At 43.8% G+C, this 18,463-nt stretch overlaps 1 protein-coding gene across 3 annotated transcripts in view; it reads right to left on the bottom strand.

Annotated features, from left to right (window-relative positions):
- The window catches only part of CMTR1 (cap methyltransferase 1), a 51,088-nt gene that overhangs the window by 18,241 nt on the left and 14,384 nt on the right, over nt 1-18,463 (bottom strand). For all 3 annotated transcript variants that reach the window (XM_004484077.4, XM_058306665.2, XM_058306666.2), the window contains 9 exons: nt 16,285-16,377; nt 14,846-14,917; nt 13,554-13,648; nt 13,359-13,431; nt 6,781-6,979; nt 5,240-5,358; nt 3,399-3,495; nt 2,937-3,069; nt 2,043-2,222 (listed from right to left, as the gene is read on the bottom strand). In XM_004484077.4, the coding sequence (XP_004484134.1) occupies nt 2,043-2,222; nt 2,937-3,069; nt 3,399-3,495; nt 5,240-5,358; nt 6,781-6,979; nt 13,359-13,431; nt 13,554-13,648; nt 14,846-14,917; nt 16,285-16,377 (1,061 nt within the window). The remainder of the gene's footprint in view (nt 1-2,042; nt 2,223-2,936; nt 3,070-3,398; nt 3,496-5,239; nt 5,359-6,780; nt 6,980-13,358; nt 13,432-13,553; nt 13,649-14,845; nt 14,918-16,284; nt 16,378-18,463) is intronic.

Raw genomic sequence — 18,463 nt, 5'->3', positions numbered from 1 at the left:
AGAAAGGAAAACAAATGTCTACCAAAGACCGTGTACAAAAATGCTTGTAGCAGCTTTTATTCATAATAGCTGCAAACAGGAAATAGCACAAGTGTCCGTTAACAGAAGAATAAATTGTGGTATATCCATAAAATGGAATACTACTCAGCAATAAAAACAAACTAATGAAACATGATTGAATCTCAAAAAACATTATGCTACCAAAAGAAGCCAGGGAGACCTAGTGGTTGAGTACCTGCTTCTTTGTACAAGGTCCCAGGTTCAATCTCCAGTACCTCCCCAAAACAAACAAAACAAATGAAAAAACCAACTCTCGTTAGGGAGCAGGTGTCAGGTTTACCTCAGTGGTTGACCACCTGCTTCCCATGGATAGGAACCTCCAAAAAAAAAAAGCCAGCCACGAAAATATATAATGCATGATTCCATTTATACAAAGTTTTATAACAGGCAATATTTACTGTGGTGATAAAAATCAAAAGGAGAGCCACCCAGCATGAAGAAAGTGCGGCCTGCCCAAGAATGGCGCTGCACATATGGAGAGGTGACACAACAAGATGATGCAACAAAAAGAAACACAGATTCCATCTGATAAGGATGGAAGCAGTCACAGAGGAATGCACAGCGAATGGACACAGAGAGTGGAAAACTGGGGGGAAAGGGAGAAATAAATTTTTTTAAAAATCTTAAAAAAAAAAAAAAAAGATGGTTACTTTGGGAAGAGAGAGAGGTAACAAAGAAATCCCCTGAAGTAATGGAAATGTTTTTCTTTTATCTCTATAGGTGTGTATGCTACATGGATACATGCCTTTATCAAGACTGCTTGAAATGTACCCTAAAAAGCTACATTTCACTTAAGGAACTATACCTCAATGATTGATAGTAGGCTTGCTTCAACACGCTGTGCTGTTGAAAGCACTGAAAGGAAGTCCTGCTTTACCATGTACACATGCATACTTGTAGAAGATGGCAGCAAGGTTCAGCAAAGAGAAATGTTATATATGCCAGAACAAAGCCCTGGATTTGTTAATTCTGGGCCGGTCCTTAGGCCTCTAACCTATAATATGCTGAAGCTTAATATCTGCTCCACTTTGGTGCCAGCATCCCTATCCAGATGGGAGAGCTTATGCGGCAGTATACTGTGGAAAGTTAAAATACTGTTATGATAAATAAGCAGCAAAGAGCAGGAGAAAGATGACCCTGAGATTAAAGCCTTCTTCATCTTCTAATATTCTCCAGGATCACTCATACCTTCAAACTTCTCTAGGTATCTTGAAATTGGAACCTTAGATATGGCCTTCCCAGTACCTGTTCAGCCCCCTAAGAGATCACTTTCTATGGTGTTCTCTTAGGGACCCAAGCAAACTATACTATAGTACAGTATAGTCCAGTTCTACTGCTATAGTTCTGCTACCATGCAGCAAACCTCTAAACTACCTCAAAAAACCTTTTCCTAAGGCATGCCCCTTTAAAGAACAAGTGAGCCAACTGTCACAACTTTTAATTATTGCCACTAAAAGGAAGACAGGGGAAACAACTGAAGGTTTAAAAAAAAATTCTAGCATTCAGATCACCTGTCTGGGGGACTCATGAACTGGCAAAAGTTGTGGCATCAGAAACTTCCAAAACATGTTGCATACTTGCTTTCCAGCCATCTCCTGCCTTCAGGTAGGGGACTTCACAAGGCAAGAGCCATGGTGGTCTTTTACAAACAGAAGCAATTAAAAGGAAATTACTTCTGCCCCTAGGAAGGCAGGATGGGGCTGTTCTCTCTCAGGTTTCACAGTCACACTTGGGCTCCTGTGGGCAGGGCCATGAGAGCCAGGCTCTCAACTGCCACCTGTGGGATGGGGCATGGGAGCAGGGCAAGGGACCCCACGGTAACCAAACCCCAGGGAACCCTGAAACCAACAGATCAATTCCAGTTATCAATTTGTCAGAGCTAACAAAATGATACCAAAAGCCCATCATTTATTCAATCCTTCACTACCTGGTCTTCCTTGATACCCCAATGTTGTCAGCAAAAAAAGCACAAGTTTGTTTACCTCTCATTGGACCGGATCATGTAGTCAGTAAACTCATGGTCTCCCTTGATCACCTCCAAAGGGACCACGAGGTTGACGTCAGAATCGGTGTTCCGCAGCTGGTTGAGTTTAATGTTCACTGAGAAGAGGTAATCCCGCACGTCGTCGATGCCCACCTTCAGGCCCTTGCACACCACATACCTGGCAGGAGATACCCCATCACCCCATGGAGCAAGAACTTCCTCCTCACACATTCCTTCCCCACCCAATTCCTTGCCAGGTCGTGAGGCTAAACAGCTTCCCTTTTTGGCCTTAAGTTTGTGTGCAAAAAACAACACAGACTGCTACAAAAATTGACTTCAAACCCCTCCTTTTTAGTTAGGTTGTATTTCTACTCTCTATGCAGCCATTCCCAATTGACCTGTACCAGATTGGCTACATCACCATCATCTGGGGAGCCTGCTAAATTGCAAACTTAATGAATCACACTCTCCAGGGATGGACCCCAGAAATCTGTGACTTTAACAAGCCACCAGGAACTTCTGGTTGGCCTCATCTTCTTTCATGTCATATGTGCACCACCTGGGATGCTAGCGGTGCCTCTACTTGGCGGCCTTCTTATCCCTTCCCAGCACGTGTCCTTTCAGGCGTCCCCATTATTGGTCACCTTCTCCCTTTTGACTTGGTTGCCCATGTCAGTGTGGTAAAATAAGACTTGTGGGAGGAGGCAGAGGCTGAAGAGGTATATCACAGGACCAAAAAGATCCAAGAACCCTAACTCCTGGTAGCGCTAATCATGTCCCTAGAGGTCAAGGTTTTTAATGTAGTCTGAGAGGCCATGCCAGGGAGATGCACCAAGATTCACTATTCTGATATTTAGCCAATTTGTTTGGCTAAAAGAGAGATATGCCTCACCTCTCTGAGTTGGCAGGACGGCTGGTAATTGGCTTGAAGAGACATACTCGTTCGAAACAGCAGTACAGCAGGTAGATGAGCCCCACACTGAATGGTGTGAACAAGTCAAAGGTTTTACAGATGAAGTGCCCTCCTGGATCACAGAAAAAAACCAACAGCAGTCAATTGGTTTTATTACAGGAGGTAGGGAAGAGCGTCTCAGGGAGTAAATGTGACAAAATGAGGGAACCAGAATCTGGGTCCATTAAAAGTCAGAGGCAATTTAAGATGGGGAATCTTGTTTAGAGGGACTTTGGGGATTCTATAGCCTATTCTTACCTAAATTTCTCATTTAGCCACCTGTAACCTGATATAGGCAGATTGATTTTTTTTTTTAATTTCCAAGCCAACCCCTGTACATGCTCTTGTCCAAAAGGGCTTCTAGTGAGTGCTGGGGTAAGGAGACAGCTGAGGAAGTGTCACCTGTCCGGACAACAGACAACGCCATGAGGAACTGACAAAGCAGCAGCTGCTTGCTGAGGATCTCCTGCAGGTTCTCCTGCCCCTCCACTGAGAAACCCTGAAAGGAAAGCACAAGGATGAGGGTGGAAAAGAGAAATGATGAGGACTGAATAACGTCCCTACCTCATCTTCATCAAGATTTCCTGATCTCCACCACCTGACTGCTAAAGAACCAGCTCATCAAGGTCATATGGCTTGCTACAGACGGAGCCAGCACTAGGCCCCACATCAGCTTATGGGATCAATGCCATTTTCCTGTTCAGCACTCCCAAGCGATGAAACTAAGTCTGATTTTCCAAGGAGATGGTCTAGAAAATTTTTCAACTCATATGGAAATCCAAGGGAAGATTAAGGGAGACCAGAAACAAAATGCTGGCTTAGTCACAGGCCACCCAACAAGATAGAAAGAGAAAGAAATGCCCTGGTGAGTCCTAATGAGACCCAGGGAGTAAGTGCCGTGTGAATACTCTGCTTGGGCTCACTCAATGGCTTCACAGACCACTTAACTGGCCCCAGTCCAGTAACCAGAGTGAAGTTCATGTTACTCTGATGTACACAGTAATGTGTCTCTGCCAAAAGTTTACTCATAAAATCCTGTTACTGTCCCAAGATGACACAGCCTCTTCTGATCAGCAGGCATGTTCCCTGGTCAGAGTATTTGCTCAAAGAATGTACACTGCTGTACTTGAAGTGGCCTTCCTCCTTGTGAGATCCCAGCAAGGAGCAGAGATCCCTACTATATAAAAGTAGAGGCTGGCCTCTGTTAAGCTGACTCTAGTTAGGCTCCCTGGCTTTACTCTACCAAGGTAATAGTTAAATGATTCAAACAAACATGTTTAGCAAGGGGAAGTGGATATGGCTCAAGTGAAAGAGCTCCTGTCTACCACATGGAAGGTCCTAGATGCAGTTCCTAGTGCCTCCTAGAGAAGACAAGCAAGACAGCATGCTGGTGTGACAGGTTAGAGAAAAGGGCTGGCGCAACGGGCTGGCATGGAAAGCTGACACAACAAGATGATACGACAAAGAGGAAACACAATGAGAGACACAACAACGCAGGGAGCAGAGGTGGCTCAAGCTATTGAGCACCTCTTTCCCACATAACAGGTCCCAGGTTCAATTCCCAGTGCCTCCTAAAGAGAAGATGAACAGACACAGAGAGCACACAGCAAATGGACAAAGAGAGCAGGAAGCAAGCGCAAAAACAACGAGGCTGTAGGTGAGATTACTAGGTGAGAACTTCTGCTGAACAAAGCTGCAGTGGGGTTCCCTCTGTACCTCAAGCAGGTGCCCACAGAACAAGGGTCCTTGAATGTTCCACTAAGATAGTCACTTAGAGCTCCCTGTAGATTCCCATGAACTGTTTGCTGCCTTTGGTTACGTGGTCATCTGTCAGTCTATTGAGAGGCCTAGAAGTAGCCACTCATGGACAGCCTCTGCCACAAGCAGGCTGTCAACAGCTCCAAGGTAATCAATTATGGAATTGTTTTTGCCATTTAATTTTGCTAGTTCATTTTAGTCATGTCTCCCCACACCGTGTCTTGCAGCCAGCCAGAGGCCCTTTGAAGAAACAAGCATGAAAGTTCTACCTTCCTTCAAGCATAGTTGGCTACAATATCTCAGCCTCTACAAAATTATCATTGGAAATCTATATAAAAAGAATAAAAACAAGTATCACTCTTATCTGAATGTAAGCTAACACCTTCAGGGGCAACTAAGGGTCCAAGTAAAACAAAATAAAAACTCTCAAACCTCTCAAATAAAAAATCCCTAAAGCATCACCCTATGGAGAGAAGATCACCTACCCCATCAGCCATCAGAAAGTGGACACCCTTGCGATCTGTGTTATCCAGAACAAAATTCCGAAAAGCAGTGATGTTCTCTGGGCGGGTGATGTCTCCATCTCCATCAATCCCCCCCTCACCTGGCAGGACACAAGATTCACAGTGAGATCATCTGCCCTGTGCTCCCAGGAGTGGGGGCAGCCCAGAAAAAAGCCCCTCTGGGGAGCTGCCTGCAGTGACGGACCAAGAGGCAAGAACAGAGCCCTGCCATTGTAAACCAGTGTCCAACAGGAGCTGGGCAGCCAAGGGTCGTCCGCTGAAACACAGGGTCTTCTTCTCTGTACCGAAGCTGCATTTAACACCTCCATTAGGAAAATTTATCAGTTTTTCAATATGTTCTGTTTCCTTTCTTCTAAGAAGATGGAATGTGGGATGAGAAGGGGGAGATGCTGGATGTATACATATTGTTTAATAAGGTCAAATGTAAATATGTGGCAATGGCTGGACTTGATAGTAACACATAATGAATGTAACAGACACTTGATTTATGGATGTGATTGTGGCTGAAACAAGTAGTCTAGGAAGATTAATGTTGATTGGAAGAGAGCTGGAGGATAATATTGGGAATGTGTAACAATGATTTTGAAGGTAGAGGACTGTGGTTAATAGAAACACAAGAATGTTTTACTACAGAGTGTCAAGAGTGTGGTGATACATTGGAAAAAATTAATGTAATTTAAGGAATATAGTTAACAATATTTTAATGTTTTTGTAGCAAAAGCAAAATTGGTAATAATTCTAAAGGTTAAAAAAAATTTGGTTTTGTAAGACAGAAATACAATTAAGCATTTTTTTCTCTTCCTCATTTTGTTTTCATTAATAAGGAGACCTTAACTATAACTTAATTAATCTGTGTCCATCTGTGTATCTTTCTGAACACTAGAGGAACAACTGAGTTAGCAGTTAGAATTAGATAAGATAGAAGTGCCTGAAAAAGAACTTTGTAGACATGTTTCCATAACTTGTTGAGCTGCCTTTTTCTGTTCTTTTATTTGGATGAATTTGAAATAAAATTGTCAATTGAAAAAAAAAAAAAAGGAAAGAAAGGATTTAGGGTCTGTTGCTAAATCACAACCACCAAGACAGAGAAGAGAACTGCTATGGGGTTGCTGAATTGTCTGTTTCCCAGTAAATTCCACAGCGGCCCACAGGGCTGGAGATGGGTGTGGGGTTTGCACTGGTGAATAATAACCCTGCCAGTTCTCAGTCAGAGATCAAGCAGTCTCATTATCTCCTGTCACCACAAGAGAAGAGTGCTCCTGAAAGGGGGAGTTAATATGGCTTTGGTGAGAGTTTGCCAAGTAGTGTTTAATCTGTATCCTGCAGGCCTGGTTTAAAGAGGGGATAGGCTAGAGGGAACCAAATGCCTCATGACATGGACTGTGAACCCCAGGCCAAAAGACCTAGGAAAAAAGCATGGCACATGGATAACTGCTTTGGAGCTGCAATCCCCATAGAGGGGCACTCCCTCCTACCCCTGGGGCCCTCTTCAGTGTCCCTACCATAGTATGGTTCGAAGAGCTCACTGGAGGCCGAGTAGAAGTTTTCTAGCTTGAAGTCGTTAGGGCCCTTCAGAGTCATCCCAAAGCCCTTGGCATGCCACTTCTTCCTCCAGAGAACATACTCTGAGAAGCCGCCTGGACCTGCACAGACGTCAGCAAAGTACAGGAGCTCGGCTTCCCGGTCCTTCAACAGTGGCTTCTGCAAAGGCAAGTGGAGGACAGGGGAGGACAAGAATAAAGATGCTCAGTGAAGAAGAAGGAGAATGCAAAGGAAGTAAAATAAGCCTTTCAGCAAGCACAATGCAAGCTCCCTCCAGGGCCACAATACCCAGGAAATGTATCCTCTGTGACCATCTCCCTCTGGAGTTGCAGTCAAAACACCCCTAATGCCTTTCCCCACCACCAGGCCTAGCTCAGACTCCTAATAAAACTATCTTAATGGATATTAAGTGTGTATTTTCTTATAGTCTTTTCCTCACCATAACTTCCCTTACAAGCATCCTTATAAAATAGACAGCAAAAGAGATACTGTCTCCCCACATTACAGACATGGAAAAAGGGGCACAAAGTGACTTGTTCACAGCTAGTTTGCAGCAAAGCTAAAATCAGAAGCCATTCAGCCTGACCTCTGAACACAAGACTTCCATCCAACCACAGTCTTGGGGGGCTCCAACATCACCCCCTCCTGACCACAAGGGCCTGCTCTTCCAGACCACAGCCTCTGCCTTCCCTTCCCCCTTGATTCTCCCTCCTTCTTCTTTTTTTTCCAATAAGCTTTTTATTTTGGAATAATTTTAGATGTACAGAAAAGTTGCAAAGACAGAACAGAGAGTTCCTGTACACCCTTCAAGCAGTTCCCAGCTTTGTTAACGTTTTACATTACCATGGTACATTCATCAAAACTAAGAAACCAACATTGGTACATTGCTATTAACTCCAAACTACTTGTATTTCACTAATTTTTCCATTAATGTCCATTTCCTATTCCAAGGTTCAACCCAAGATACCACATTGCATTTAGTCTCCCCTTCTTTTATACATTCCCTTCTGCTGGGGACTCAATCATGTCCCCCACAAAATGCAAGTTCAGGTTTCAACCCCAAGTCCTGTGCATGAGTCCACTCCTAAATAGGACCTTTGAAGATGTTATTAGTGAAGATGTGCCCAAACTGAATGAGGGTCGGCCTTAATCCAATATGGCTGACTGTCCTTATAAGAGGAAATTGGACACAGAAGAGGAAGCCACTGGGAGCAGCCAGAAGCTATAAGTCAACAGAACATGGAAGAGAAAGGGGATGTTGCTTTGTGCATCGCCATGTAGCCAGAAAAGCCAAGGAACCCCAAAGACTGCGTGCTGGCCAGCCAGGAGTTACCGACCCCAAGAGGAAGCAAGCCTTCTAGCCTCTGGAATCATGAGTCAATGCACTGTATGGTATTTATTTTAGCAGCTAGGAAACTAAAACACCTTTCTTCTCCTGCCTTTGCCTCTGTGCTAGCCAGGGGGCCTGGGGCAGTACACCGCTGAAAGCTGATAAGGCAGAGAGAGGAGGAGACAACAGTTTGCAGCAACAGCAGCTTCCTACCTCTCCCAGGAAGGACGGAACTACAATAACCATTTGAATTTTTAATTCATTACTTTTTTGGCCACTCCAGCAGTTTTATCTGTTCACCTAAAATTTATGCTTGTGAGCAAGGAAGGGTATGTGAGGGATGTTTCCTTCCCAGGCAGGCTTGATCAAACCTCACGTGATTGGATACCCTATCTAATCAAACCAAGTGGATCCAATCACCTTCCGTCTTTTGCCGTTTCCAATCATTTATGAAATTTCAGTAGCAACTTGTGTATATTTTAGCAATATAGATTTTATGCAAGTTCACAAAATGTGTGCATATATCAAAACACTGTATCTTTCTGCACCTTGATTGTGGACTCAATTCCTTGAAAGTCTCCACTTGGACACACATACTATAGCCTAGTTCATTCAGTTTCACTGCTGTTTACCACTGACTTTTATTATATGCGGATTTCTTTTTTAATCCCTTCTCCTTTTGGTTGACATTTGTGTTCTTTCCAACATTTCCCTTCCATTAGTGATAGTGTTGTGGATATTTTGGGGAAGATACACTTGTTGATATGAAAAGAACGTGAAGAATGGAAGTGCTAGATAATTGCTTTGGGATATTTTCATATGTCCTCTAAGTGACGATGTCCTCCAGTGGTCAGACACGGAGCACCCCCACTGATACTGGAGGACAGGCTCCGTTTTTACATATTGTGGCCCCACTGGGTAGCGTTTGATTTAAGGAATTTTATATATGTGAAATTGTACTGGTTCTTTATTTGCATTTCATTTACTATTTATAATGCAGTTTATAAAATTATTTACCACATCAAAAAAAAATTATGCTTGAACCCATGCTGTGTGTTTATACTTCTCTTTACACAAACACTAGGGATGCTCAGACCCACACCTGGGCCCTAGCTGGTGAATTTCACTTGTCGCGACTCTCCACAGCACAGAGAATGTACCATCTGCACCAGTGACAATAAAAGAGTAAGTCCTGGGAACGGGTGACTGCAGAGGACTGTAAGGGCCTGGGACCTTGCTGAATAGCAGGAAGGTGCTCGGGCACCTCAGCCTTCCCTTTCTGTAGTTCTAGCATGGCTGAGTGTGTGTCCAGAGATCTGTAACTGCTTGGTAAAGACCAAAAAGTTTTAGGGGAAATGGTTATAAGAAAGAAATAGAAACACTAATGCTCACATTCACTTTCTAAGTGACAAGTGGACTCTGACAAGGGCTATTTGGCTTTATCAAAACAGTGAAAAAGTCTCTGCGGAACGTGACTTGAGCTGAAAATAAACTTTATCATTCTGTGATAAGCCCATCCTGGGCCAAGACATGCCAGGATTTATCAGTTCTTCCCCCACTTCCCCTCCACTCCACCCCAGCACTTTGTTCCTGAACTGTCAATTATTCATATTTTTTGGATTATGTTCACTTGTGCACCAAAAAAGACCTAACGACATTTACTAAGAACATTATGTAGCACTTTCCAGACAGCACACTGGTAATGAGGCAGGGGTCACAAGTTTAAGTCCTGCACACACTTTAAAGAGGGAAACAATGTTCCTTACCACTGGCCACTGCCCTCACTCCAGGCTCCAGCTTCTCCACAGCGAGCCACTAGGTCCAAAGGAAGACTGGGTGACGGGAGGGGAATGAATCAACAACAGTATCTCACTCCGAAAAGAAAGAATCTCACCTTCAAAACGAGGGCACGAATATGATCTCCTTCCATGATTTTGACACATGTGGCCTTCACAGGCCCTGGTCAAGAGGGCTTTTCAGAAAAAGGACAGCTGGGGTTCTCGCTGGCTACAGTCAAGGGCAAGCATACGATTTAAATGTTTAAGCTTGTGGTTCCTCAACTGCAAACAGGGACTGAGGCTGGTGTAAGGATTAAATTAAGTATCATGCCTCAAAGGCCTTTATAAAGGTCTTTTATGTAACATAATGTTATATTCAACTAGATCAAATTCCTTTAAGTCAAAAAGCATGTCCTTTTCCATTTTCTTCTTTCCAATGCCCAGTGCAGTACTCCAAACTCAGCAAGAACTTCGTAAATGCTATCTAATTTCCCTGAGATACAACTGACACTTAAAGATCAACATTTGGCTTTTGTCTCCTGCTATGCTTCCCAGACAAGGTTTTCTTACTCAGTAGTAACCCCAGGCCAAAAACCCCTCACATGGTATTATGGTCTACAACATACGTCCATATACCCAAAGAACTCAAATTCCCTTCCTTCCCTTCTGTCTCTTCCAATTCTTGTCCACAATTTGTTTCATATTCTAGGCCTTTTCCTTCCTTTACCACAACCTGCAGCCCTAGAAACCTATTTAAAAACCTCAGAGTCCCCCTCCCCACCTCCCACCCTCTTCACACTCCCCTAAGCTTCAAATTCTATAATTTGCCCGGCGCAAGAGCCATTAAGACCCGAGCAAACCAGGGCGCTGGCCCGGCCGTCCAGCCACTCCCACCCTGCTAGGGACTACTCTGGACTGCCTCTCTGCTCCACTGAAGAACTTAACAAGCCTGCTGGGCATGCCCGCCAGTCTAGTCATCTGGGGAAAAAGAGATGAAAAGAGAGAATAAAACACTGGGGGCTCAAGAGAATTCACTTTTTATAGTGGAGTGTAGAGAAACATCTTAAACGGCAGTTCTCCATGGCCACTAACCATCTATTCAGGTCAAGGAGCTGCCTGAAGCGTTACAAATACGCTGCCTTTCCCTATGTAACTAGTACCTCCACCCTCTACCGAATAGTACAACCCTGGTGCCTGCTTCATTTCCATGACAGCAAAAGACAAAAACCAGAAACCAGCTGCTGGATGCATTTCCATTTAAAAGCCCAAAATGATGCTGTGACATTCCATCAGCTTGGCAGAGCTCCTCTGCTGGAAAGAGGTCTAAAGGAAATCATTTGGAGCTCAGAAAATTAAATCAACATTATATCATCTAATTTTCTCAAGATGCTAATTCTAAGAGCCCTTTTGTGCTGCCTGCTGGTACTGGGAAAGAGACCTGGGAGAGGGTAAAGAATAAATGCTAGAGGGGTCTACCTGCCAGTTTTGCCAGCATGCAGGAAGCAGTTAGGAGGATGGGACTGAAACACTGGAGACTGGAAAACAGTTTCTTCAGCCAATGGATAATGATGGGAACTAGTGGAATGAAGGTGAGTGAAGCAGTAACAGGTTTGGGAAGAGCTGGCTCCTGGCCCCTTCACTGTCAAAGAGAGCTAACTTTCTAGGACTGGATAAAAATGCTTTGAAACCCTGAAAGGAATTCTAAAATGAAATTTCCTTTTTCCTTCATAATCAGCATGGAGGGTCTGAGTTCAAGAGAAATGAGATACAGCAGAGTAGAAAATAATTTTGTTCTACCACTTTATGAGAAGGGCCAAAGTCTGATGATGATGATTCTTCACGAAGCTTGTTCAGAGAGGCAGAAAGGGAGTGGCCCCACGTGAAATCACCGGTCTTAGAACAGGAACAGATCTTAAGTGTTTCTTGGTCCTACCCAGCCCTGTGGCAGGTCAGAAGGGCTTATTTCAGAGGTGAGGCAGCTGAGGCCTGAAGAAGGCATGCACTGCAGTTCCCTCTACTGAATAATACAGTCTAGATTTTCAAAAGGCCTTTGAGGTGGAAGTTGCTTTCTGAGGTGCTGTGCTGTTTCGTGTGGTCTTTGTGAACTTCCACCACGGCTTACCATGGCCAGGGCCAAAATGTCCAGAAGGTGATGGTGCAGCCCATCAACCTCATCTTCAGATATTTGCAAAATAGATTCCGGATTCAGGTGTGGCTGTATGAGCAAGTAAATATGCGGACAGAGGGGTGTATTATTGGTTTTGATGAGTACATGAACCTTTTATTAGATGATGCGGAAGAGATTCATTCTAAAACAAAGTCAAGAAAACAACTGGGTCGGATCAGAGATAATATTACTCTGCTACAAAGTGTTTCCAACTAGAAATGGAGTGACAAGTTGTTGAGAAGTCAATACATTTTTTTAGGTGTCAGTTGTTAGAGGTATAGTTCTAAAACAATTGTTCAAATTTTTTTTGATTACCCTTATATTATTACCATACCACAATAAATGCTGTGGGGTTGTTTTTATTTAAAAAAAAAAAAAAAAAGGCCTTTGAGGGAAGCTGGTGTAGCTCAGTGGCTGGGTGCTTGCTTCCCATGTATGAGGTCCCAGGCTCAATTCCTAGTACCTCTTTAAAAAAAAATAAACCTTCGAAAGGACCCAGAAACACTCACATTTTGTTCAACACTCAAATCACATTTCCCAGAGTACTCCCATCTCCTAACAGAAACAGCACCCTAAATAGATGGCGTAACAAATTCTGATTTGGAAAATAAGCTCACTGTAAGGACTGCATACTCACCCTCAAACTCCACTTCACCCAGAAAGAAGGAGGCAGGCAAAAGATCCCTGGTGGCAGGTGCTCCACACCCCAAAGAGCACAGACAGGTTTTCCAAGCATCTCAAACCTGCACCCTGACCAGCTCTCCAGCCCACCACAAAGTCCAGAACACAAGTGCCATGGAGGCAGGTATCACAACTATCTTTTTCAAAATGATACACCTGGAGCTGGCACAGGGCCTAGAACAAAGAAAGGACTAGATAAACGGACATTTTATGAATGCAAGAGGAGAACCTGGGCTCTAAACACATGGCCGCACCACCCTGCTCCCAAGGACAGGGATGCCACAGTTGCTGATTCTGCTCAGGAATGTCCCTTCTCCACTGCTGCATGCTCTGCCTGCCTCCACGCAGAGTAAGAAGCATGATCTGCAGAGTTGGGGGCTGGGGCTCTGGGCCTGGAGCCCTAGAGAAACTGCTCACAGGGGCATTCCTGAGACCACAGGAGGCACAGCAGGACCTGTAAGAGGAGTTCAAAGCAAAGTACATCTCTATCACAGAGCTAGTATACTCTCTGTATATGTCAATTTCTAAGCCACTGACACTTAACCCCACTTAACACCACAAACTCAAGAGTCTTGTTCTCACCCCAAAGGAGTCCCGGGGATTTGTGAACATGCGATCAAACACAAAATCCATATTAGCCATCTTCATCGCTGCCCTGAAACAAAGCAAGATAGAAAGCACGACTCTCAGTACCAGACATATGGAAAAGAAAGTTGAGGCTCAAATGAAGAGGAGGAGCGATGCATGTCTGGGGAGGGAAGGGGAAGGTCAGCAAACCTGTTTAGGAAGAAGACTCCTCGGATCATCTCGTAGGGATTGGCCCGGGTCCGAGCTCGCCGCATCTCTTCCCCATCCAGGACATCAAACACACTCTGCCCAGAGAAAATTAGAACCCTGAGGTAAGCATCACACCAGCCCCTCTAGGATGAGATGAGGGTCTTAAGAGCTTGAGGGGCCAAACTTGCAGCACTGCATGGACCTAGGCTCCTGCTGAGCCCCAGCGCTGAAATGACTAGTTGTGTAACCCTAGTTTCTCAGTCAGTCTGACCCTCAACTACCTCACCTGTAAAATGGTAAAAAATAAAATAAAATAAAATGTAAGTAAGTGCCTGGCGCATGGTAAGCTGTCAATAAGTGGCACCTTTGTTATGCACATGGTATCTCTTGATGATGCTAACCCTCACAGCAAATCTGCTTCTCCACTTCACTCCTGCAGCAACCTTCCAATGGGGCTGGGTTCTGATATTAAGGCTTACTAATTTCAGAGAGAGGTGAAATGCAGAGAGAGGAAATAGACCAAGACCAGCATTTCCTGACAGCACACAGCAGAGATCCCTTCTCCCCTCAAACTTCCTTCTCCCCTTCCTCTGTGAAAAAAGAAAGTCTTGCTTCACCTGCATTCTAGTTACCTTAAAGATACTGAACCTTTGCCTACCAAAAATTAAGTTCTGTGAGGCTGCACTGACACCTTCCTTTTCCTCTAAAGCATTTCCTCCTCAGAGTTTCCCTCTGCTCATTCTGCCCCAGGCAATGGGCTTCCTGACTTGTGATCAAGTCAAAAACTGTCAAGGGGAGGCGAACACTCACCCAGTGTACAAGGCACTTCTTACCCACTACTGCATTTAACTCTCACAACAACTCTGGGGAGAGGGTATATTCTCCCCATTTTACAGATGTAAAAATTTAAACTCAAGAGAAGCTAAAGCAACTGGTCTAAGGGCACATAGCAAAAAAAGTTGTGGTGGAATTCTGAGCTCCTTTCACTATGCTAGGCCCCTCAGGACTACACTGAACTGACCCACTGAGGTTAGTGAATCCTTTCCTGGACACTGACTGCAGGGATAGCACAACACTGCAAGACAGGATAGCTGCCAGGAAAAGGGATAACTTAGAAAAAGGAAGAGGGTTCAGTGATACCAAGCCACACAACTATCTCCTAGGTACAGAACTCAGGAAAAACCTTAACTGAACTTCAGGCCTCACCACAACCCACTTGAAAGGACAACTGGAAAAGCCCAGCAAAGCACCTCGCACAAGGTTTCAAGTTGGTTCTAGCCACAAAGCCTTACCTTGCACTGTAACACACTGTGAAGCAGTTCTTCCCCACAAAACTTTGTTTCATCTTCAATAATCATCTTCCTCTACAGGGAGAAGAAAACAATAAATAATGATCACATGTGACCGCATTGGAAGGGATGAATGGAGGAACGAGTGTTCCAAGTGAGTAGAAATGGTTTGAGTCCCTGCCAAAGAACATCAGTCCCTGAGGGGAAAAAGAGAAAATCCTAAATCCTTCTGGCTATAGTCCAGATGGCTGTGAGATGAAACAGCCCCCTGGGAGCTCTGTCTAGAGTACCATATGGATATAAGACTCATGAAGGCTGAGGCTGGAAAAAGCAAATGGGAAGGAGACATTCAAGCTGTGTGCCCCTGGAGCATGGAGGCAGAAGGATGGGGACTGCTCCAAATGACAGAAGCCTGTCTTTCAACCAGAAGCCTCTCACTGTGACAAGTGTGGATGCACAATACCAGGCACCGACCTGGCAGTGTCACAGACAACAAGGACTGAAAGGGACCTCATGGGAATGCCAATTCTAAACCCCATATGTTGAGTGAGGCTACCTCTAAAACCAACAGTTCTCAAACTCTGTGGTCTCAGATTTTACAATCTTAAAAATCACTGAGGAACCTACATATGGGTTATATTTATTATTGATAATTATTATTAAAAATTAAAACATTTTAAACAGTTGTTAATTCCATTTAAAAGAACAATGCTAACATAAAACTATTTTTAAGGAAAATAACCTTATTTTCCCAAAAATTAGTGAGAACAACACTTTTCCATTTTTGCTAATTTCTCTAGTATCTGTTTAAAGAAGATGGCTACATTCTCCTCCCTGCTTTTGCATTCAAATGATCGTGATATCGCACATTATAGCCTCTGGAAAACCTCACTATACACTTTTAGAGAATGAAAGTGAAAAAGACAAATAACTTTTTAGTATCATTATGAAAATAGCTTTGACCTTGTGGACTCCCTAAAAGGGTCTGGAGATCCTCAGGGGCTTCCCCACTTTAAGAACTGCTCTCTAGACCATACAGATTTGATTGCCATATACTTCATTCATATTTTCCAGAAGATTTAGCACGTTCCCTCTGCAACAACCCCCTCAGTACTTTCCGAGGATACAGACAGTATCTTTTCATCTACTGGAACAGTGCCCAGTGGTGACCACAATATACAAAGATGCATAATAAACCACTTCCAAAAAGCATCTGTGAGGGAGAGAGAAGTTAGAAGCTATGCATTTTGTGCTCCCTTGCAAATTAAATAACTAAGAGAAAAAGCCTGTTTGCTACATGTCCCAGGGGCATATCTGTAAAGCCCTTGACAGAGCCTTATTCCTGTCAGAATGGTCAAATTTACATTTTTATTAATCTGTGATAACACATATATACCAGAGCTAAGTGCCAAGATTCAAAATGTATCTTCCTGAAAGCCTACCTTTCCCACAACCATCCAATCGCTCATTTCTTGAGTGTCAGGAATTTCAGTGGTACATTCTGGGAACCATGACACCTGCTCACAGACACTGGGCTATAAACAAAAGAAAGGCAAGTAAGACAGGTAAGACAGACCTTCAGGGCTATGCCCGCACTCACCAGGGCTTCCCTAAAACAAAAGAAGAGCTCAGACAGGCTAAGCAGGGCTAACGCTGAAGGCAGTGGTCCAACAGGAGAACTGAGTTGAACTTTGGAAGGCCAGCTCCAAATCTGATTTGAATCCTTAGAAACTTACCAAACCTTCAAGCTTTTTCATTTATTCCAATATTATTTAATGAATATCTACTGGGTGTTACATACTCAGAATGCAGAGTTAAATAAGACATGGTCCTTGACCTCAAGGGACTTACAATTAGGTCAGTGGGGACTCAGAGAAGTAAACAGGCAACTATCACATATGGTATAAGTCTATGGTAAGGCAAATACATCAGAGACAAAATTTCATGGTGGCCAATAAAAGTTATTAAATTTTTAAAAAAATAATAAGGCAATTACATCAGAACAACTCAATGGCAATGAATCTTACCTCCAGGTGCCTTTCAAAATGTTATTCACAAAGTAACCCAGGGAAGCGGACTTGGCCCAATGGACAGGGCAACCACCTACCACATGGGAGGTCTGCAGTTCAAACCCCGGGCCTCCTTGACCGGTGTGGAGCTGGCCCATGCGCAGTGCTGATGCGCGCAAGGAGTGCCCTGCCACACAGGGGTGTCCCTGCGTACAGGAGCCCCAAGCGCAAGGAGTGCACCCCGTAAGAAGCGCCACCTGGCACAAAAGAAAGTGCAGCCTGCCCAAGAATGGCGCCACACACAGGGAGAGCTGACACAACAAGATGACGCAACAAAAAGAAAGTCACAGAAGAACACACAGCGAATGGACACAGACAGCAGACAATGGGGGGGAGGGGGGGAAGGGGAGAGAAATAAATAAATCTTAAAAAAAAAAAAAAAAAAAAAACCTTTAAAAACAAACAAAAAAGTAACCCAGAAACTGGGAAATAGGATTCCTCTCTCATTCACTACAAGACAGAGCAGAACCTAGCATCTCTGAGGCTTCTTCCTCTTAATTCTTCAACTGTTTTCCTTATCAGGTTAAAACAGCAGTTTCTCAACACCAGCTGCACTACAGGTTCAGCAGCAGTCCTTTTAAAAAGTACTGATACCTGGGCCCCACACCTAGAATAAATGATAATGTTGGTTTAAGGTAGGGACTGGGCATAAACACTTTTTTTAAAAGTCCCCAGATGATTCTAAAGTACAGCCAGGGCTAAGTACCACGGGGCTAAGAGAAACATGGATTATGAAACCTAAACAGGTGGCACAGTCTGCGTGGCAGCTTCACACACAGCCTCCCAAAGCAAGTGTGGAGAAGAGATCCACCATTGCAAATTGAGGCAATGTGATTCAAAGTGGTATTACATGCTCTGAAAGGCATAAAATGGTATCACAATGCAAGGTCTTGAGGGCATACCAAACACCATCAACAGAGAAAAAGTTGGAAAGAAAAATTACTCAAGCCTTTTGTCAGTCAATCTGGCAACGAATCATGGCTTCTCTCCCTAGTCAAATCCATCACCTTTAAGCTTAAACGGTTATAAATTACAAACTCTAGAAAAAAGAGAAGCTCATATCTGCTTTAGATGTACTTTTAGAGAGAAAAAACAGACTTAATCTCCCTGTGGAAGTATAGACATTAAAGCTCAACATTAAAGCTACCTGCAAGGTGGACTTTGTCCAAAGGGTCACACCATGTACTCTATATCCCTGGACTACAGTACCCACTGAGCATTTTCCCTGAGGAGGCTCCAGGAACTGGATATTCACCTCAGGCCACCCTGGCTCACCTACCTCCAAGAAGCAGCTACTAACTAATATCCACGTCAAACTCTTAGTCAAAAGAAAAGGCATCTTTAGTAAGAGAAAAAACAGAATTATGGTGTATCACAGCTAGGACAGCCTCATCCCAAAAAGGAATTTCAATAACCTGAGTCCATTAAAAACAAAGTTAGTTCTAATTCCTCTCTGCTGAAAGGACTGGGATTCTTTAGTTCTTTTCACACAAATGAGGCCATGGAGAACACCATGTTTCTGAGGTTAAAGCCTACATCTAGCAACCATTTA

This window comes from Dasypus novemcinctus, chromosome 11 (assembly GCF_030445035.2).
Source record: "Dasypus novemcinctus isolate mDasNov1 chromosome 11, mDasNov1.1.hap2, whole genome shotgun sequence".
NCBI lineage: Eukaryota > Metazoa > Chordata > Mammalia > Cingulata > Dasypodidae > Dasypus > Dasypus novemcinctus.
Note: the sequence above shows the minus strand (reverse complement) of the source record. Positions and strands in the feature narration are given on the sequence as shown.